General features: G+C 27.0%; 1 protein-coding gene across 4 annotated transcripts; it reads right to left on the bottom strand.

Moving 5' to 3' along the window:
- Window positions 1–4,652: 4,652 nt before the first annotated feature.
- LOC122504370 (death-inducer obliterator 1) lies at window positions 4,653–22,632 on the bottom strand. Of its 4 annotated transcripts, none has more exons than XM_043615449.1 (16): window positions 22,437–22,632; window positions 21,785–21,918; window positions 21,204–21,482; window positions 20,875–21,101; window positions 20,693–20,804; window positions 20,315–20,611; window positions 19,271–20,008; window positions 18,037–18,591; window positions 15,452–15,520; window positions 14,999–15,117; window positions 14,501–14,814; window positions 14,130–14,338; window positions 13,449–13,880; window positions 11,324–11,469; window positions 8,713–11,163; window positions 4,653–6,001 (listed from the first exon to the last, which is right to left on the bottom strand). In XM_043615449.1, exons 2-16 carry the CDS (start codon window positions 21,906–21,908, stop codon window positions 5,006–5,008), a joined length of 7,068 nt encoding a protein of 2,355 aa, XP_043471384.1. In that variant the 5' UTR covers window positions 21,909–21,918; window positions 22,437–22,632; the 3' UTR covers window positions 4,653–5,005. The 4 variants fall into 4 exon arrangements, with proteins under 4 accessions (XP_043471384.1, XP_043471386.1, XP_043471385.1 ...); XM_043615451.1 differs by having other exon boundaries at window positions 14,130–14,335; XM_043615450.1 differs by having other exon boundaries at window positions 20,693–20,801.
- Window positions 22,633–23,017: the final 385 nt, after the last annotated feature.

Raw genomic sequence — 23,017 nt, 5'->3', positions numbered from 1 at the left:
CCAGGACCGTAACAATCATTACTCTAAATTTCTTTAAATTCATTTCATCCATTTCTTTAAATTATATCGTTTTTTAAATTCATTACACTCTAAATAAATAATCTTTTTTCTACTTAATCGATATATGTTGAAAAAATTAATATTCATTATGATAAAGAAAATTCTATTTTTTAGGTTATGACAGTTTAGCAGAGATAGTTAGAGGTTAGAAACAATTGTCAAAAAAATGGTTAAATTCAACTATTGTTTAAGTTCCAATAAAAAACCATATTTTCTTCACTATCGAGATTATTTCACACATTTACCAAAGGATAGTAAAAATTTAAGAAATTTTTTATTATAAACCCCTTCTCTTATGTCGTTCCTGGATTACGTGTAATTGACGCAAGCGCACTGTTTTACCGCGCACGCGCTTTTTTATTTTACCTTTTTTGTTGAAAAATTGTTTACTTTGTTTAAACTAATTTACATTATTCTAGAAAGCTGTAAATCATAATTATATCATTCTCGTGTCACTTAATTGAGTTGTTATCATTCGAAACGAATAAAATTGATTTTTTAATGTTATAATTTAGTAATCAATTGACTCAAATAGTCAAGTTCCGCCCGCGAAAATTTTTTTAAATCTATTTTTAGTAATTTTGTAAAAACAAAATAAAAATTCAAAAAATAAATTGGTGTCTGTTGTAAAACACAAAATACAAGAACATTAAATTAATATTTGTTTATTACTTTGTTTTAATGCTTATTATTATAATTATGTAAATAAGTCTCATGAAAGTAAAACTAATATATTTACAGTTTTATAATGTCCGATATAATATAGATATCGACTGACTGAAAATAATGATTTTTAAATGCATTTTCCGCTTAGAAAAAGAAATTGAAAATATAATTGCAAATTTTTAAATGAAAATATAAATGTTGTAGGCTTTTTTTTGTAATCTAAATCGAAATCGATTTTTACAATTTTCATTTTACCAAAAAAGTAAAAATTTGTTTTCTATGAAACCTACGACTTTCTAAAATGATACATAATTGACATTATACATTTTTTTTATGATAAGAAATTTGTGCACTTTAACAAAAATCTTAATTTTTAATTTTCTTTTTCAAACCTTGAAATTGATTTATTCTTTATGACAATAAGCATTCTTGCGAGTCGCACTACTGAATTAAAAAAATTTATTTTATTTCTTTTTTGAAAATATTTTTACTAATATTAATTAGCACTTTTCAGTGTTTAATAATTAGTGAATAATTATTATTCGAATATAATGACAATAATTAATATTAATAGTAATTAAAGTACCTAATTTATTAATTAATTATAAATTAATTATTATACTTATTGATTAATAATAAATTAATTGTACTTATTAATTAACAATAAATTAATTATACTTATTGATTAAATATAAATTAATTATACTTATCAATTAATAATAAATTAATTATATTTATTAATTAATAATAAATTAATTTTAATTATTAATTAACAGTAAATTAATTGTATTTATTAATTAACAGAAAATTAATTGTATTTATTAATTCATAATAAAATAATTATGCTTATTAATTAATAATAAGTCAATTATACTTATTGATTAACAATAAATTAAATATACTTATTAATTAACGATAAATTAACTTATATTTCAATTTATTATTAACCGTTGTAATTAATAATACATTTATTATTATTATCAATTAATTAATAAAATTTCACTACTAATTACTACATTTACAAGTGACAATAAAATTAATTATAATAAATTACGTCAAATATATATTTTTTTTATATAAAAAACAATTTTTGTTTCAAAGTAAAATTTATAAATAAGCGAAAGAGTCGAAAACGAATGATTGTAAAAACTATACAAAATTTATTTTATTTACAAAATCTTACACATGACTTGTAAGACAAAATTATACAGATTCAATGTTAAATTTACATTTATAAATATAAAAAAATGAATATTCAGTAGTGCGACTTTTATGAATAATGCCTCTTCTCCCTACCATGTAAAGTGAAATAAAATAATCAAAGAATGCTGGATACCAGAATATTAATGAAAACATACGCACACTATTTTCTTTTTTACATTTAAATTCGTCACATTTTAAAATATTTGATGCAAAAAAGAAACGAAAAATGATCCACTATATCTAAAACATGTAATATTTAATTACTTACATTAAGTGTAATTTATTAATTAATTTAAACATTAATTAATTTATCTCTTGAAAAAAAATATAATCTTGAAAACAGAATTTTTTGAATATTAATTTATTAATTAATAATTGCTCAATAAATTAATACTTGATTAATTATTAACATATAAATGAATAATAATCAATTATTAATTAATTTATAAATTAATAATAATTAATTACTAATTAATTTACATATTAATAATTACAAATTAATAATGAATCAAGTATATTAATTAATTTATGAATTACTATTTAATCAATTATTAATTAAATTATAAATTAATTAATTAATAATTAATTACTTAGTTGAATTTAATATTCGAAAATTGTTGACAATGAATATTTACAAAAATCGACGCAAACCGGAGAACATCTATGGCACCAAGCATCAAGCATTCTTTTTTCTTTAATCGTGAAATAATGATGAATTTTCCGTTATAGAAAGTAAAATGAAATTTTCTTAATAAATGGCTTTTTATATGGAAATTTATCGAATTTTTTGTAATTAGTGTTTACACAATAACTATTCTAATAAATGAAATTTACACAATTCTAATCATTCATACAATGAAACACATTCAATATAGTTTCGTGCCAAAACCAAAATTTTGTTTAAAAAAAAGAGGAAAATGTTTCAGACAACATTAAGAATTTTTTCTTAACTTGGCAATGAGTGCATAAGAGTGATTTTTTTTTAATAAAAAATATTTATCTCACCAGAGAAAAAAAAAATTAATGAACACTGAAAATCACTCTTAACATAACGTATTTTAAAAAGTGCCTTACAATTGAATTATTCAAACTCACACGTTCTTTATTTAACATATATAGCAAATTTTAAAAATGGAAAACAATTTATTATTTTACTTATTAATTATTAATTATTTAATATTCAATAATTATTATTAATTATTATTCTTTAATAATTTTTCTGGAAAAAGGAATATTTTGGTTTCGGCTTGATTCTAAAATTCTTAATTACTCTAGCTTTCACTAATATTAACTAATTACGATATTTGTCTCAAAGAAAAAAATAAAAAAAAAAAAAAAATTGGAAAAACAAAATTGCAAAGCTAGATGAACATATAAAAGAAATATTTCTTAGACACGCCGTTTACTCTATTTACCGTTCGACATAATCACATTTTTTTTTTGTTTTAACAAAACATTATCATAGAAATATTTTGTCTTTTTTTGATATTTACACAGCCAATACAAGTGTGATGCTGTGAACGTTTTTTTCTTCTCTCGATTTAAACTCTCTCTCGCTCGCTCGCTCTCCCTTTCGAAATTTCGTAAAATATTTTACACTTCCTAATTTAGATTATTTACATTCCTTTCTTTGTTTTTTTTTTTGCCTGTGATTATAATATACGGTATTAAGAATCGTACTGCGTGTTTCGATCTTTTTTTTCACTTTGGTATTTACAGAAGAGGTGCTTGGATGCTGTTACAATTAAATACGACGAAAAATTCTACATTTTACAAGCCTTATTGATATCTACTTTTTTTTAATTAAAAACAAATTTTCGAATGAACTTTTTTATCTCTATTTTTAAAGTACGGATAGTATATTTTAATGGTAATTGGTTTTAATCAAATTATTTCTCTTGCAAATTTAATACATTTCTGTGTATTTAAATTTGTCAATTGAAATTTTGTTCATTTATAAATTTTTTCGTTCATTTTTTTCTATTTGTGAATTCATTGCTGAATTTTATTTGTAAATTTTATTAGTGAATATTATTTCAGAAGTTTAATTGTAAATTTTATTTAGTTTTTGTAATTTTGTATTTTTTTTTTTATTGTATTTTTTCGTTAATGAATTTATATTTCGTTATGAAACTGAAGATATCCGCTATTTTCTAGCCGCAACTATTATTAATTGATTTTAGAAAATTTCAAATTTACGCAAAAATTTAGATACATTTTTAATTTTTGCTGTAATTTTTTTAAATAATTTAGTTACGGCTACCTTCCGTTTCATTGCATTTTGTAAATCAAAAAAATTTCCCTCTATAAATACAATTTTTTTTTTGAAAATTAATAAAAAAAAATTTACAATATAAATGAAATTTTGTGTATGATGAAAAAAATGTGCAATTTTTTAAATGATAAATATTTGAATTTGTGATTATAGATTAAATTTCCATCCAAACATTATGAAAAGTTAAAAAGCTTTTCTTTTAATTTCAATTTTCGTATTGAACAATACAATTGAATTCAAATTTAAAAAAAAAATCGAATTTCTACAGCAAATTTTACAATTTCCGAAATCTCAGACTAATCTTCTTTCCTATTTTTTTAAAAATAAATAACATATTTTATTATTATTGAATAAAATATGATTGTTTTTCAATTTAGAAAATAGAGATTTAAAAAATGCAAAGTTTGAAAACTTTGGTAAATTTTTTTTTGCTCGTTTCGTTATGAAACTATGTATTGAAAATAAAATTTTAAAAAAACTATAACAACCTTATAATTTGAAAACAAATATCCGTCTTCCGTTTTTTGACAATTTAACAAGAAAATAGTTAATAAAACAAATTTCATTTAAAAACATTGTTCAGAGACGGAAAAAGTGTTCAAATCATAAGAAAAAAAAATACTCTCGCCATTAATTTTCACACCAGCATCCAGAACACCGAGTTTTGTGTTTCTAAAAGTACGAGAAAATAAAAATTCGCAACTCACACGAATTTTCCAATCGTCAATTCGATTCGCACAACAATAATTTGTAAGTCCTGGGTGGGGGAGAAAAAAAGGAAAAATAAACGAAAAAAAAAATCTACTCCGTAGGTGGTGGTTGACCCCACCTTGATGATTTTGTCCTTGGAATTTTGGAAGGCGTCAAATCATTATCGTTCAGTTTTCGTTTAACACTTAGCACAACACCACTTTTGGGTATGAATTTTGTTGGAAGCGCAGATTTGGAAGGACTCTCGGGTGCCTTTCCCGTTGGTGACAAGAAACTTGGTACTTCATCTTCCTCAAGACCAGGTGGTCGTGGCTGATTGGAAGCGAGACTTGTTTTCAATGCATCACCAATTAACGCTGGATAAGTTATTGTCTTATCATTATTATCAGCAGGCGTTTCAGTCACTGGCGGTGGTACCATTGTAATTTGATTTGTCACGAGTGTTGAAACTGGCGACGGTACAATTGATGGTAGTGTCCCAACAATTGGTATCGTTGAGACAATTGGAATTGCGGGCAACGATGGAATCATTGGCACTGTAGTGGCTGCTGGCGGTGGCGGTGGTAGAGGTGGTGGCATCACCGGCGTTGGTGGCGGGACAATTGTCGGATAAAGTGTCGGCGGTATAACCAGAGGCGGTGTTGTTGGCAATGTTTCACTGGCCAATTGTTCGGCGGCTTTTTTAATCAAATCCAATTCACTCATTGAACTGAGTGTGCTGGTCTTGATTTCCTTGACTGGTGATGATTGCGACTCGGAAGATTTTTCACCGCTGAAACGTGTTGAACTGGTTCCTTTGGGGAAGGAGGAATATTTCTCCGATTTTCCTGTTGATCTTGAAGTGTTCACTGAGGTGAGGAATGATGCACTTGGCTTCGAGGGAAGATAGGGATCGATTTTCGATGTTTCCTGACGTTTCACGTTGGCGAGAATCTCCTGGAGATTCGGTGGAATCGTTATGTCCGAGACTTTATCCAAAATTGGTTGTGTGAATTTCAAACCCTGCGGTGGTGGTGTGAATGATCGCGTGTCCGATGGACTGTACGCGTCGTCGCCTTCATTTGTCTCCGGATCGAGTCCCAGACCCTAAAAATTCATATTCTTTTAGTAAAATTGAATTGGAAAAAACTTAAACAAATTAATTAATAATTATTAAAAGTTATTAATAATAAAAAAAAACAATTGGAAGGCACATGATTGGTATTCTGTTAAACAAAAATCTATTTTGTAAGAAAATAAAACTGATTTTAGGTGTACTTTAATTCTTTTCCAAAAGTTATGTATGTTTTTATTCATTTTTCAAACAAAATATTTACAAATTTTCTTTAAATCCAAAATTTACCATCACAGATGTTTTATATTATTCTACTCTTCAATAAATAAAATATTGTCTTGTATTCTTTTAATTTATAACTTTAACAGAATTAAACGAAATCTAATGAGATTAACGAATTCAATTTTTTTAGTCAGAAAAAAAGAAAAACAATTGAAAAACTTGTAAAACAATTGAATAAAGACAAAGAAATTAAAAACTAATCGAGAATTAAAAATCATAATTGTTAACTTCTTCCTTTAATTAAAAGAATTGAAAATTTCAATTAAAAGAGCAAAATACAGAAATATAAACAAAATTGAAGAACGTTCAATTCGAATTAATTTTTTTAAAAAGTTAAAATCTCTTTCAGTAAAAGAAATAAAAAATAATTAATTAGGGATCATTTCTATCAATAAAACAAAATATTTGTAAGTTTAAAGACTAGTTCAACTCGATGATAAAAAAATTCTGGACAAAATGTAAAATAAATTTACAAAATATTGAATTAACGAAATTTTATGTTCAATAATTGACAAAATTGATAACTTTAGAAAAAATTTTGTATTACTGAATAAAGAACTGAATAAATGAACAAATATAATCAATAATCTCTGAAATTAAAAAAGAAAGAAATTTTTTTAATAAATTAATAAATAAACAGTTGAATGATTAAATAAATAAACAAATAAATATAATCGATAAATTTTCTGAAATTTTAAAATAAATAAATAGATGAATAATAAAATAAACAGTTGAATAAATAAATGAACAAATAAATAGATAAGTAAATAAACTTGACAAGTAATCAAAAATAAACTATTAGAAAAAATTAATGAACAAACTTGTAAGTAAAATTCTCTAATTTAAAAAACATAATCTCTCACTCATAACTGAAACAGTTTTGAGGAAAAGGAAATGGAGGATCGAAAAAATTCGTTTATTTAAACCAAGACGTCAAATAATTAACAAGTCGAAGCCTTGGATGATAAGGGTTGCCACAAAAATTTAACTTTGTTTTTCCCTGACTTTTCCCTGATTTCCAGACATAATTTTGACTTTTTCCCTGACCCTAAAAAAAATTCCAATTCACTCTAAAAATTATTAGATACTCCAAAAAATGTTCTATTACATTTATTTAAGAATTTTTTTAATTGTAAAATTATTCAAAAACATCAATAGTTTTACTTAAAATAAATATTCAATCATTATTATTATTTTTATATTGGAATTAAAATGTTCAAACATTTTAAAAAAATTTTTGAAAATAATTGAAAACTGTTTCAAGTATGTTATTAAAATTTTTTAAATTCCTTAAGATAATTGATTTTATGGGGAGAATTTTGTTGTTTATCAAGATAATTGAATTCTTTTGCAGAATTATTAAAAAAATTTCTTAAATAATTGTTTTTCTGCGACGAACTAAAAGTTATTTATGAAAATATTCTAATTATGGCAACGAATTTTATTATTTTATTGAATAATTAAATGTTTCTTAAAATTGAATTCTTTCGTCAAGTTTTAAAATTTTTAATAATTGCATTTTTCGAGTAATTTATTTAAAATTGTATTAAAAATATTTGAAATTCTGCTATGAAAATAATTGAATTCCTAAATGAAATTTTATTAATTTATAAAAATAATTGAATTTTTTTCGTAGTATTGTAACAACAATTTTTTTTTAATAATTAAATTTTTTGATAAATTTTATGAAAATAGTAAATATTAAAAATCATTGAATTTACGAAAAACTTTTGAAAATAATTGAATATTTGGCGAACAATTTTGCTATTTATAAAGATAATTGAATTCTTGACACGATATTTGTTAAAAATTTTTTAAATAATTGAATTTCTTCGAAGAATTTTAGAACTTTTGAAAAGAATTGAATTCTTGTGATGAAAATTTTATTTTTGAAAATAATTGAATTTTAACAAGAAATTAACAAGAATTTTAAATTTTAACAAGAATTTTTTTTGAATTCCTAAAAATAATTGAATTTCTTCGAAGAATTTTCAGAACTTTTGAAAAGAATTGAATTCTTGTGATGAAAATTTTATTTTTGAAAATAATTGAATTTTAACAAGAATTTTTTTTAAATTCCTAAAAATAATTGAATTTCTTCGAAAAATTTTAGAACTTTTGATAAGAATTGAATTCTTCTGATGAATATTTTTATTTATAAAAATAATTGAGTTTTGACAAGAATTTTTTTTCAAATTCTTAAAAATAATTGAATTTCTTTGAAGAATTTTGTTATTTATCAAGACAATCGCGTTAAAACTTTTGAAATAATTAAATAATATTGAAAAAATTCACTCTTGTCAGAAATAGAAATTTTTTTTGAAGATTTTGTATTTGATTTAACGGTAGTTTCATAGTTTATGAGGCAAACCAAAAAGATACCAAAAATTCAGAACTTTCTTATGAATTCTAAAAATTTAATTTTTTCCAGTACTTTTAATAAATCTTTTAAATATCTCACCGGCAATGTATTTGTCACGTCACCAAGAAATGATGAACTAATATTTTGTATTTGTTGCTTTTGCTCTTCAATCTGACGATTCAGCTCATCCATTTTCCTCTGCAATTCACTGGCATCCTTATTCGTCGACAATAATTCACTCTCATTATCCTTTGAACCATCATCAGCACCAACGACAGCAACATCATCATCATCGTCCTCGTCATCATTAAGATTATCCAAATCCTCATCCATTTCGCCCGGACTGTACGGCTCATCATCATCTTCCTCCTGTGTTTTTGCCGTCAAATCAATTCTCGACGATAATTCAGGAACAATTTTCGAAATAGTTGCACTATCAAGAAGCGTTCTTGACATTCCAATTTGCGCCTTATTCAAACTCTCGAGTGTATGCTGAGTGATGAGTTTACTGTCAGGCAATGAATCGGTGATTCCCTTGTGATGTAATCGAGGCGAAGTGGGTGGCGATGGATTCTTATCCAACGGCGATGGAAGTATCAATGGCGGTGTATAACTACGATCGGGATCTTTCTTCAGGATTTTCGTCGATAACGAAGGTAGTGGAGCGGATGCGATGCGTTTACATTTATTGCGGACAATTATTCCCAGGAGAAGGGGAGGTCGTTGTTCCTCGAAACCGGGACCGTTCAGGGGTAGCAGGACATTTGGTATTTTACTGAGATTTGGAAATGGCATTATGTAGAAATCCTTGATGCTGTTTGAGAAATTTCTCACGACCCCAAGACGACTTCGACTATTCAAGTAACTGTAGAGTGTGATATAGGGAATTTTCTCCTCATCATTAGCGGCTGTTAGACGAATGACAAGAATCTCCTTTGATCCATTTTTCTTCATTTTAGAAATATAATCCCACACCGTATCGGGTCCAATTCTACCCACAACATCAACGGTATCGGGTAAATCTTCCATTAGATCGCGAGAATTACCACTAACTTCTTGTGCTGTGATGAAGAATTTCGCCACATCGGGCATACTGACAAAACCACGCCACACTGTCTGTTGTGGACCTCTCGGTAAATCTACCTCTGGTTCCGGTTCTCTCTCCCTCTCAAAGTCATCATTAATATCAGGCGTTTTTATATTCACCGTTGAACTTGGTTCACGATCCGATAGATCGGAATCGACATCAAGATTAACGAAACCAGTCGTTGTCTCGTCGTCAATATGTCGCCAGAGACGATCCTCAATTGGCGGTTCAACTCTAGGGGGTGTTGTTGTTACCTCCTTCTTCTCGATATCCTTCCTCTCCTCTTCCTTTTTCTCCTTCTCCTTATAATCTTTATGACTCTTGTGACTCTTGCTCTTACTCTTCTTATGCTTCTTCTCCTTGTCACGATCTCGACCCTTTTCTTTATCACGCTCACGATCCCTATCTTTCTCCTTCTTATCCTTGTTCTTTCCCGATTTGCGATCCTTACTCCTCTCACGATCACGACTATGACGATGACGATTTTTACTCCTGTCACGTTTCTTTCCCTTCTCACGATCACGCGAACGATGCTTCTCCTTATCTTTCTTCTCCTCGATTTTCAATTTCTTCAAATCGACAATATCCTCCTTTTTCTTCGTCTCTGTCGAATCGATATTATTCAACACTGTCACAATATCGTTAACGGACGATTTTGAATCAACTGGATCACTGACACGATCGTTTTCAATTACCAATTCGCCTTTATGTGTTTTTACCACTATTGACTTTGCCTGCGCCAAGAGATCCAATTCATTTTTCTTAATCATATCGAGTTGATGTTTTGTTTCTTTCTCACGCCATTCGGCTAATTCTTGACTGGCCATTTCCTCGGGACTTAATCTAACAACTGCGTCGGGCGTTAATGATCTGTCGGCAATCTTTCGGAATAATGTTAAATTCTTTGGGTCCTTGATATTAAAAATGAGACTACGATATTTTGCCTTGTATTTAGTACCTGTGTCCTTGAAATGTTTATATAATTCGAGTTCAATATTGAGGGCAAGGTCCTTGATTTCTTCTTGTGTTAATTTTAAATCATCAGTGGCTTTAACTCGTGCAATCAATGCGTCTGTCATTGTTTTACGTACATTTACGCGTATTGGTTCTGTCTCGGGTTTCTTGGCAAGTGTAATCGGTGATTTTATTGGTTGTTGTTTAACTTGAGTTGGTGTTTTTGGCTCCTGTCGTTTTATCACTTTAGGCGTTACTTGTGCTTTTTGTACCGGTGACGCTGGCGATGGTGATGACAATGGTGTCTTTAATATTGTTTGCCTTAAAATTGGAATTTTTTGCGTTTGTTGTACTTTTATTTTTATTGCTGTTCCCATACTTTCAGGAGGAACTATAACCGTTTTCTTTGCACTTGCGGCTAGAATTGTTTGCTTTGAACCCGGAACTTTAGCGAAAACCATTTTTGGATGTAACTGCATTTTTTCACGTCTCACTGGCGATACTTTTAGCTATAAAAGATAATATTTATTTTAACATTTTAAATATAAACATAAATATTTTTGAAAAAAAATAAGAAAAAACTTTTTATTGGTAATAGCGAATTTTTTATATCCGAAGAATTGTTGAAATTATATTTCTTAACTAAAAGAAGAAAGGAGAAAAAAATACCTGTTTAGGAGAATCTTGCGTTTGAATAGCCGTGACTGTTTTTCCAGCGATTTTAAAAGTATTCAAACTATTTGGTCGAACAATTTCGTAGGATGGATTTTCCTTGAGCCAATTTTTGAGATTTCCCGCCGTCGGAGCTCCGGCACCTTAATTAAAAATTAGAAAATCTATATTAATAATCGTATTCCGGTAATCGGTTCGCAGTTTGAAGGTAGTTGCTGTTTTCTAACTTTTTAAATAATTGTTCTTTTTAAATGTTTAAAATTTTCAATACAATTTCAATACAATTAATTTAATTAATTTCTTCGAAAATTTAAATTATTTTTAAAAATCTTGTTAAAATTCTCCGACAAAATTCAATTATTTTAAAAAATAATTGAATTTTTTCATAGGAGTTCAATTATTTAAAGAACTTTTAATAAAATTCAATTCAAGAATTCAATTATTTTCCGAAATAATGAAATTTTCGCTGAAATTCAAATATTTTAAATACAATTTTAATTAAATTCCAGGGAAAATTCAATTATTTTTAAACATGTTTTTTTAAATTCATCGAAAGAATTCAATAGTATTAATAAATAGTAAATTTTTCACAGGAATTCAATTATTTTAAATACAATTGTATTCAAATTCTTGTCAAAAATTCAATTATTTGTAGAAATAATAAATTTTTTCGCAGGGATTCAATAATGTAAAAAAGTTTTAATAAAATTCTATTAAAGAATTCAATTATTTTCAAAAATAATTAAATTGTCGATGTACTAAAAATCATTGAATTCTTGTAAAATATTTATAAAAAAAATTTGAAAAGAATTCAATTCATTTCAAGAATTTTATCGAAATTTTTTTCAATAATTGAATTCTTTAGAGAAAATGTATTCAAAATTGTATTGAAAATAATTTAATTGTTGGCAAAATTTTTATTAAAATTCTTTAAAATGATTGAATTGTTTTAAAGAATTTATTTCAATTTTCATGGAATTAAAGAAGTTTTTTAAATAATTGAATTTTAAGAAGAATTTCTTTTAAGTTTCGAAAATAAGTGTGTTTCTTATTAATTGTAATTAACGAGTTTCCTATTAAATTTTATTAAAATTATTCATAGAAAATTAAATTCGTTTGAACAATTTTATTAAAGTTTTTGTAAATAATTACATTTTTTTTGAAGAATTTCATTAAATTTCGTAAAAATAATTACATTTTTTAAAGTAATTTTAATTAAAAATTTTGAAAATAATTGAAATTTACAAAGAATTTTATTCAAAACTTTTGAAAACAATTGAATTGTTTAGAAAGATTTTATTACAATTTTTAAAAATAATTGAACCTGTTAGAGAAATTTTATTAAAATTATCTTGAATATAATTGAATTTTTTCTGAGAAATTTTATTAAAATTGTTTTGAAAATAATTGAATTTCTCCGAAACATTTTATTATTTATGAAAATAATTGAATTCTTGCCAAGAATTTTACAAGTTATAAAAAGAATTGAATTGATTCGAAGAATTTTTTATCAAAATTGTTGAAAATAATAAAATTTTTACAAAAACTCTTGAATATAATTGAATTTAAATATTTTTAAAAATAATTATATTCTTTCGAGAAATGTTATTAAAATTGTAAAATTGAAAATAATTAAATTCCTCCGAAACATTATACATATTATTTATGAAAATAATTGAATTTTTCCGAAACATTTTATTATTTATGAATATAATTGAATTTCTCCGAAAAATTTTCTTATTTATGAAAATAATTGAATTCCTTTGTAGAATTTTATAATTTATTAAAATATTTTAATTCTTACGAAGAATTTTCTTATTTGTGAAAATAATTAAATATTTAGAATTCTTACGGATGATTTTACAATTCATAAAAATAATTAAATTGTTTCGAAGGATTTTATCTGAATTTTTGAAAATATAACATTTTTTAATTTACAAAATAATCAGAAATGGAGTACCGAGTTCCCCGCTCTAGCGCGCAAATTATTTGCTAGTTGTAAATAAATTTAAAACCATGAAAAAAAAGAAATTCAGAAAATTGTAAGTTTTCCAAAAAATAAAAAAATAATTAAAAGAAATGGTAAACTTGTAAAAGAAAGAAAACGCTACGGATAATTTACCTGAAAGAACTTTTCCCGTTTTTCGATCGTAAACCATAACTCGAGCATCGACTTTGCCTTTGAGAAAATCTTGTTTCGGCGCTTTTGGCGACGGTGTTGTAGCTGGTTTATCTTTGGTGCATGTTTCTTGAGCGTGTGCCAAAATGCAAGTATCAGAACAATAAATACTGGAATTTCTAGCTTCCTTCTTGCAAACGACACACTGCGTTATTCCAGAGCCTTGAGCTATTTTCTCAGTTGACGGTCCATCGGTGGCGGGCAATTTTTTATTCGGCAATCCACTCGATTTGCCGTCCAATGTTTGGAATAGAGCTTCAGTCGATTTACGTTTCGATACCACTGGCGAAGCATGCTTTACTCTCGTTTCTTCAGCTTTTTTCTTAGCACAATTTGGACACACCCATTCAACTCCCTGCTCCTCCATTTGTTGTCCTGAAAATTAAATAATAATAAATAAATATATAGTTTTTTATTTAATTATTAAAATATTAAATAAATTTTTTTTGTAAACACAATTTTAATTAATAATTTTAATTATTGAAATAAAAAAAATAAAATTAGTTTTGATAGGAAACTTTAGAAAATTATGAAGTTAATGGGAAAATAAAATTGACAAAAAGAATTTGAAGGGGAAAAAATTAACCAAAAAGTGGAATATGAAAATAAAATAGAAAAATTTACCCATAGCTTTGCTGACATTGACGCATTTGCCGTGAAACCAATCCTCGCAAACATCGCAACAAATCATAAAGCGATTATTATGCGGCCTTTTACAAATACACCACAAACGATCTGGATCGTCTTCAGAATCAGAATTATCGCCTTCGTCCTCGAATTCGTCATCTAAATCTACATCTTCCTTCGGAATAAATTCACTTAAACTTGATCTGCTAAAAAGGAGAAAAAAGAAAGAAGGTAATTAATTTGCCAAAAAAAAAGAATTTCTACCAATTTTCTAAATATTTAAAATTCAGATAATTTTAAATCTAAATAAAAAAATTAAGAATCTAAAAAATAATTTTTAGGTTTCATTTTTCTTTTATAAAATTCACCTTGGCTTTTTTTCTTCTTTTACGACGATTATTTCCTTTTGCTGGGGTTTATCACCCATGGCTTGCAATTTTTTACTCCGCGTTGCTGGTGCTTCGATTGGAGGTAAAGTTATAACACGCCCACCACGTATTATTTGAATTGGCTCCTTATCCTCTTTCTTTTTTAATTGATCAAGTTGTTGGGTCGCTTTGAAGGGTTCAACTGTTGCCGTTGCAACAACCTTCACTTCCGTCTGTTGTTTCGGCGATAAAACAGATGAGAATGCCGACGGTGACAAAAGTGGTTCGGAATCTGCTGACTGGTCCAATCCAGACTAAACATTAATTAATTAATTAATCAATACAATATTTGTGTTAGAATTTTCCAATACAGTGAAAAATTAATTTTTTCTATTTAAAAAATAAATAAAAGAAAAACTGAATTTGCTTTTTAGTTAATTAATAATAGTAATAAAAATAAAAATAGTATATTAAGTTGCAAATTAAAAAAAAACTTACAGCCAAATCAACGCCGAGTTCCTCTTGAAGTAACAAAGCTTCAGCCAATAAATCATCCTCGTGTTTTGTCGCCTCCATCTCCAACGTAGCTAGAAGCTGTTCCTCTCCTTCGATTCCGGCTAAAAAAATAAAAAGAAATTGTATAAAATAAAAGAATCAAATATCAAAACAGTACATTTTCTATTCTATAAAAAGATAAATCCCAAAAAAGAAAATACATTCAAATAATTTTAATTCACAAAAAACTTTCCAGTGTTGTTTCTAAAATTACATCCACTATTTACAAAATCAATAACTTATCAAATACCAAGAAAGAAAAAGAAAAAAGAAAACTGTTTACACAAGATTTTGTGTCATAGTAGAAATTCAAATACATTTATTTTTCTTATTAAATTATAATTTATCGATCATTGTAAATGACAAAAGGAAAAATAATACAATAGTGAAACTTACTTTGTTTAGGAACAATATCATTTGGAACATTGGGTTGTTCCATTCGTTGGGAAACTCCCTCAGGTGGAACTGTATTTGGTAAATAACAAAAAATACGAGTTTTGCAAAAATAATCATACAATCAACACTAAAGTGTACAACAACCTTTAATGAAATTTTCAATAATAGAGAATAAGCCAGAGTATTAAACTGAAAGAATATTTATCATTCGTATTTTAGTTGAAAGATGAGTCTGCAAAATTGAGTTATCAAAAATTTTGCTAAACAATAACAAATTTTCAAAATAGAAAATTCCAGAAAAAAAATTTCAAAATAATAATTTTCAAAAAAAAAAATTTCAAATAATAAAAATTTTTAGAAGAAAAATTTTAAATACAAAAAATTCAAAAACAGACAATTTTTCTTTAAAGAAAGAAGAAAATTTTAAATACACAATAATAAGCAATAAATGCGAAAAAGAAAAACAAAAGTTCTCCCACCATCGCACAAAATTGACAAATTCTTCTATTCTCATGCTGTGCTAATTACTTGAAATACAGCATTAAAAGTTTACAGAAGAGATCATTTTCATTAAATAAATTTAAAAATTAGATTTCGCTACTTTTGTCTTACATTAAGATTGAACGTAAAGTCTCTAAAAAAATCTAAAAAGTATATTTTCACATTTTCTAGTTTATTAATTTTGAAAATATACTAAATTTATACTACTAGTAATATTAAAATATATGAAATAATATTAAAATTTAGGTTTGATCTTAAAATTTATTAAATTACGTAATTTCAGGGCTCGGATCGACTTTAAGACCCAAAAAAAGTCGCTTTAGTCACATAAATTCACAACAGCATCGATTTAAGAAACATCAATCAAAATTGTTTTTAAATAATTGAATTTTATTGGGAATTTATATTAAAATAATTGATATATACAAATTATTGAATTAAGAAAGTTTTTGAAAATAATTAAAATTTTGCAATGAATTTCATTAAAATTTTTGAAAATAATTGAATTACTGCGAAGAATTTAATGACTTTTTTAAAAAAATTAATTTTTGCAAAAAAATTTATGCAAATTCTATTTTAAATAATTGAATTAATGTAAACATTTTTTTTTTTTGAAAATAATTGAAATTTTGCCATGATTTTTATTAAAATTTTTGAAAATATTTGAATTCTTGTGATGAATACTATTAATTATGAAAATAATTGAATTTTGCAATGAATTTTATTAAAATTCCTCAAAATAATTGAACTTTGTCGAAGATTATTTTCATTTATTTATAAAGATAATTGACATGTTGACCACAATTTTTTTTAGATTTCTTGAAGATAATAATTGAATTTCTGCGAATAATTTAATTAATTTTTAAAATAATTGAATTTTTGTGATTAATATTGTTATTTATGAAAATAATTGTATTTTGTAATGCATTTTATTAAAGTTTATAAAGATAATTAAAATATTGACGAGAATTAAACTTAAAACATCAATGAAATTAATCTCATTTTTAAGAATTTTAATTTTATTTGTAGAAGATATCAAGATAATTATTATTTTTGAACGAGCACTTTTTTTTGGAACAAACAAAAAAAGTGCTCATTCCAAAATTGACAACTGCTCGCACTAGTTACGAACGATATTTTTCATAACAAGGCGCAAAAAAGTGCCCTTTTTTGCACCGCGTTATCAAAAATATTTTATTTGTAGTTATTTTTATTTGCAATGAGACACAAAAATAATTTTTAATCGTAATAATTATTTTTTAAAGGAAAAAAAATACTAAATTAATCGAATAATCGGTTTGATTATTATTTATTGAAAAATTTATTTTTTCTACTATTTTTTTATAATTTAAAAAAAATTTAATAAAATTGTACGCGAATATTTAATTATTTTCATAAATAACAAAAATTTCACAGAAATTAAATTATTTACAAATTTTTTTTATAAATTTCTTCGCAATAATTCCATTATTTTGATAAATAATAAAAAATTTCTTAAGGAATTGAATTATTTTCATAAAAAATAATTGAAAATTCTAGAAAATAATAAATAAATTAAAATGATAAAAATAATTTTAAAGAAGTTAATTGTTACAGTAACAATTTTCTTAGAATATCAAATAATGATTTTATCACTCGGTCATCTTTAATTATTATAAAACAAGAAGATATCGATTGCTCCGAGTCGAAGACTCGGAGTGATCGATTTTTTCATGTTTTTCAAGAATTTTTTATAAGTTGTTTAATTTCAAAAATGTTTGAAATTTTTTCACAAAAAAGGTCGCATTTTCTTAAAAAAGTCGAAAAAAATCGCACAATCCGAGCCCTGAAATTTTACTCTTTAAGAGAATTTGAAAATTTAGGAAAATTAAATTTAGAAAGTAAATAAATAATTAATTAATAAAATAAATAATTTTTGTAAGATTTATTTTTCTAGTCTTGAAAAAGAAATTTTTGTTTCTAATTATTCATGCAATTAATTTTTTCTACTTTCCTTTTCTTCCAAAATACTCATTCTCAAGAAAGCCAATTTATCAAAACAAACGACATGCAAAAATTAATGAAAAACCAAAAGGAAAACTCACCAGGATCTAATGATGATTGTAATTCCTCGGCCAGAGGAACTTTATCAGGACTTTTTGTTTCTTTTGCAGGTTCACTGACTCCATTGTTATCGTTATTAACTTCCATAGATTCCTCTAAATTTGCTTCATCTAACGAACTTGGATTTAATTTAGTCATCGGTGTTGTATTCAAATCGGGTTCAGTTTCCATTGCCATGGAAGTTTGCAATTGATTTACTTCGTCGACAGTTTTTTCCCCAATTGCCTCAACTGCAACGGGCGAAGTTTTCGGAATCGTCATTGTTTCCGTATTTTTAACAGGAGTCGTCGAAGAGCACGGAGTTAAATGCGTCGGAGTAGTCGTCACCGATTGTGATTGATTAAAAACAGGCGAATTAGAAGTTGACGTCACTGGAGTTGTTGGAGTATTTGCCTCCGATTTTGTCTCATTCCCAACGCTAACACGACGAATAATATCGGGCGTGGAAAATAAAGCTGGTCCCAATGCACAAGCTAATGTCGCCGGCGATTTTCGATTATCCTTCTTTTGATGATGATGATGATGCTTTTTTGCAACTGAAACAAAAATTTACTTCCAAATAAAAACGAAAATTAAAAATTTTTAAATCCAAAATAACTCTCGATTTATGTAATTAAATTTGAAAACTTAAATTATAAAACAATTTCTTTATTTTTAAATAATTGAAAAATTAAATTTTCGAGTAATAATTTTAATATTTTAATAAAATAATAAAGCAAATCAAATACAGTAAAAATATGAAGTAACAAAAATATCGTGAATTAAAAACAAAAAAAATTTCAGTGATGATTAATAGGCAAATAGCAATTAGCAGATAGCAAATAAAAAATAAATGTATTTATTAGTTTGTATTAATTATAAATAAGCCTCATATAACTTTTTTCTTTCTTTTACATTTTTCAATACAACACTCAACAAAAATTGAATCTTTAACAACAATTGGAGAAAGTTTTTATAAAACACACACCGTGATAAAATTTCTCTTTATAAAATCAAAAACAGTTTTTTTAAAACTTTAAATACTAAACTAATTCGAAGAAAAATAAATAAAAAATTATTATGCATTATTAAATAAAAGCTACAGATTAAAATAATCCAATTGTCGTTAAAAACAAATGATAAACAATTATTCTCTCAATATATTCAAACAAAATCGACTTCTATAAAAATATCTACATTATTTATATTTATTATATTTATATCTAAAATATAAACCTTCAGGCGTTCCTTTGACATCTGTCGATTTTCCAATTTCGGCAATTTTCATTTCTTCATTAATCTTTAATAAATTTTCCTGAAGATTGTCAGACTTTTTCTTCTCTTTTTTAACTTCAACACATTTCACTTTAATTGGCGATGTGAAAATTTGTATTTTTTGATTTGGAATTAATGACTGTTGTGGTTGTTGTAGTTGTTGTTGCTGCTGTGATTGTTGTTGCTGCGGCTGTTGTTGTAGTTGTTGCTGCTGTACGGAACTTGATTGTAATATTTGAATCGGTTCTTGGGCATGTAATTGACCGAGTGTTACTATTTTCGGTTGATTACCAGGCGTACTGTGTACTATTGATTTTGGTAATATTGGTATCGTTACTAATTTTCCATCTTTTGTTGTTATTTTCGAACTCGTTGGACTTTGTGTTACTTTGGTTTTTGGTAAAATAAGGGGTGACGTCTTTTTCACTTCGAGTTGTTTCATTTCATTTGATTTCATTAAAATTTGCTTTTGAACGAAAATTATCTTTTGATTTTGATTACGACCCTCGCCTGGTTTCGTCAATATCATATCGCCTTTGATCATATTGGCATTTATTAAATTTGCCTTTACTTGATTTGTCGTTTGCAATGGTTTATGAACAATTGGCGACGTCTCAGGTGTTGCTATTGGCGTTATGCTCTCGTCTTTTTTCTTTCCTCCCATCACTCTCGGTTTCTTTGTCTTTACATGCACTTTTTCTGTAAAGCAATTTTATTTTTGAAAATTAAAAAAAGTGTCGAAATCGAGTAGATTTAAATTAATTTAATCGCTAAACTAAAAATAGTTTTAAATATCAAATTTTGTAAATTATTTATTATTTTTATTATTATTAATTTAATTATTCATTTATATTTATTTTCTTTATATATTTATATTCGTTTATATTTATTTCTCGATTTTTCTTTTTTAGATAAATATTTAATTTACTTTTATTTAATTAAATTTGATTTATATTTAGTGAAAATTTTAGTAAAATTTGTGTACTGTTTTCCTTCTTTTCTTACCGGGTTTTTCCTCTTTTTCGGGACTCTTCATGGCATCGACGGCGGCTGCCATTTCTTTATCGAGTCGCCGCACTTGTTCGGTGTCGAGACGTTTATTTGAGCCTCGTCTCCGGGCGGAGATGCTTCCTCCCCTTGTGGTGAGACCCTTGCGTCCTCCTCTTGCTCTGACGCCACCTCTCCTTGGTCCTCGGGGTCCAAAGTCGGAATCATTGTCCGAAGAATCTGATTCTGAAGATTCAGTCATGTCCAATGAGGAATTGTCGTCCTCAGCATCATCATCATTCGTTTTATGACCACCTGGAAACAAAGATTGCTCGTTAAAATAAAAAATAACTTTTTGTGAGCAAAAAAAAGTTTAAGAATTTGTTTTTCTCTTACTTTTATCTTGAAAAGCGTTCGCATTTCGGGAAGCTGCATTCCCGGCAGTCTTTGGCGTCCCTATGAAAGATGCAGCAGCACTTCTTCTAGGCCGTCCCGTCACAGATTTCTTCTTAATAAGAAAAGGGAAAATTATTTTTTTGAAAACAAATAAGAAAAGGTTTTTCTTTCATCCTACTCACAGTTTTTAAATTTCCAGCTGCAGTTGCAGAAGCGGGACTCACTGCCGGCGATGGAGCAGTTGGAGTCGTAGAGACTGAATGTGATTTTTGAATTGTTTCCGGCGATGCTGTGATTGGTAGAGGATCGACAACTTTAGGTTCCGATGGAGACAATCTTGTTGTGTAACAATGATCCAACTCGATACTGTGTTTCAACGAGTTTTGCCTTTCCTCAACAGTCAACATGTCTAAAAAGTAAAAAAGATGAGAAATTGTATTTAAAATTTGTACTGTATTTAAATTTACAAATTCTATTTTTTGGATAATTAAAATAAAAAAAAATAAATTACCTAACATCGCAGTGACATTTTCACCGAGAATTTGTTTAGCCTCTTCGCTCTGCAAAGCAGTTTCTAATCGTTCCAATTGCTCGGGATCCATTTCCATAAAAGGATCAACGAGTCCTGCTCCCTCAGTACTTGAGGTTGTTGTTGTTGTTGATGTTGTCGTAATTTCCGAAGCTACCGTTGTACGTGGTGGATCAACAGTAAATGTAATATCGCCGTTTTCAGCGTCACCTTCCGTTTGACCCAACTTCACAACACTAACATTCGCATTCGCCTGATTCACTGTAACCCCAAAAAATTTAGGAACAAATTTCTTCACCTCGGAATAAAAATTCTCTTTTTCAAAAAACTTTCCACTAAAACCAAAAAAAAAAAAAATAATAATAAAACTCTTTCCAAAGTTTTTTTAATAAAAAGAAAATATTTTATTGCAAGGTGAAGAAATCGATTGTAATGTAATGACAACGTTCAGTATATTATTTGTTCACCTTTTCTTAAATCAAACAAAAAATTAAAATTTACTCACTCAGGAATAATTGAAAAGTATTAAATTAAATGAATTAAATAGATTAAAATATGCTCACTTATTAAATTTTGCAAAGTCTCTTCGTCAACAGAAATTGTTCCGTCATCGTTAACCATAATAATTAACGTGTCATCTTTTCTTGTAGCATTATCCCGAGGTTCCACGATGATTGAACTAGACATCTTGCACTTTCTAAAATCAAAAATATTTCCCCAAGATTGGCAAGGACAAGAAATAAAAATAATTCAAATAACAATAAAAAAATAAATAGGTTATGAAACTACATATGATCAATAACGAAACTTGTTCATATTTCAAATAAAGAAATAAAGAAATGAAAAAATTATTAATTAACTTTATTCACTTTATTAATCAACACGATAAGGGGGAGTTTTAGAGATAAAAAGGAAAATTTATATCAGACAAGAAAATAATCGTTTTAGCACGTTGCTATCAATCACCTAGATCAACTCTTTCCATAGGTCATGTTAAAATGACACGCGACATTAGGAATGGAAAAAATTTACAATTTCCATTAATTTTACAGGGAGAAATAAACTTTTTGTGGTGAATTAATAGCTGGAATGAAATTGCAATGTATATTCGGTGAAAAATAAACAGAACCGCCAAGAATACCCTGGTGGCCATCTTGTTTGATTCGTTAGGGCCAGCAGCAAGCACACCGATTTAGAAAAATGTTTTTCACTCACCTATGACGCTTGTTCGACCTCGAAAAATGTCGTCAATTCACGAACCTCGTCCAGACGAGGATGTTTTCAGTGGATTTTTTATGAAATTCATCAGCCAATTTGCGGAAAACCGCAACTTTTTCACGGAAACATCGTCATAGACGAGTTTATCGTGCGTGCCGGACGCTGCGCATTAATAACTGCGCATGAAAGTAATACCCGCGCCCAATTACAAGTACACCTTTAATTATCTATTTACTTGTCAATTTTTACACTCAAATTTTATTTACAAACAAGGAAAATATTTATTCCTTAAAAATATATTTACTGTTTATTAAATAATTGATGTTTTTTCACAAAAACAGCAATTGATTTCTTTGTTAGAAAGTGAATAAAAATTAAATTCCATATAAAGCAGAAGAGAATTTTTAAATTGTTCGACCAATCAAAGACGAGGGGAGAATCATGGAATTAATTCTGATTGGTCGTTGGATATTTTTTTCTGCACTCACTCCGTGTGTATTGACCATAAGGGAAGAATATTTACAAGAGATTCTCAACCCTGGAAATACAAATGATAATAATTTATACCAGAGATGCCA

This window comes from Leptopilina heterotoma, unplaced genomic scaffold (assembly GCF_015476425.1).
Source record: "Leptopilina heterotoma isolate Lh14 unplaced genomic scaffold, ASM1547642v1 Lhet_292, whole genome shotgun sequence".
In the NCBI taxonomy this organism is placed as follows: domain Eukaryota; kingdom Metazoa; phylum Arthropoda; class Insecta; order Hymenoptera; family Figitidae; genus Leptopilina; species Leptopilina heterotoma.
This window is presented reverse-complemented; position numbering and strand designations above follow the sequence as displayed.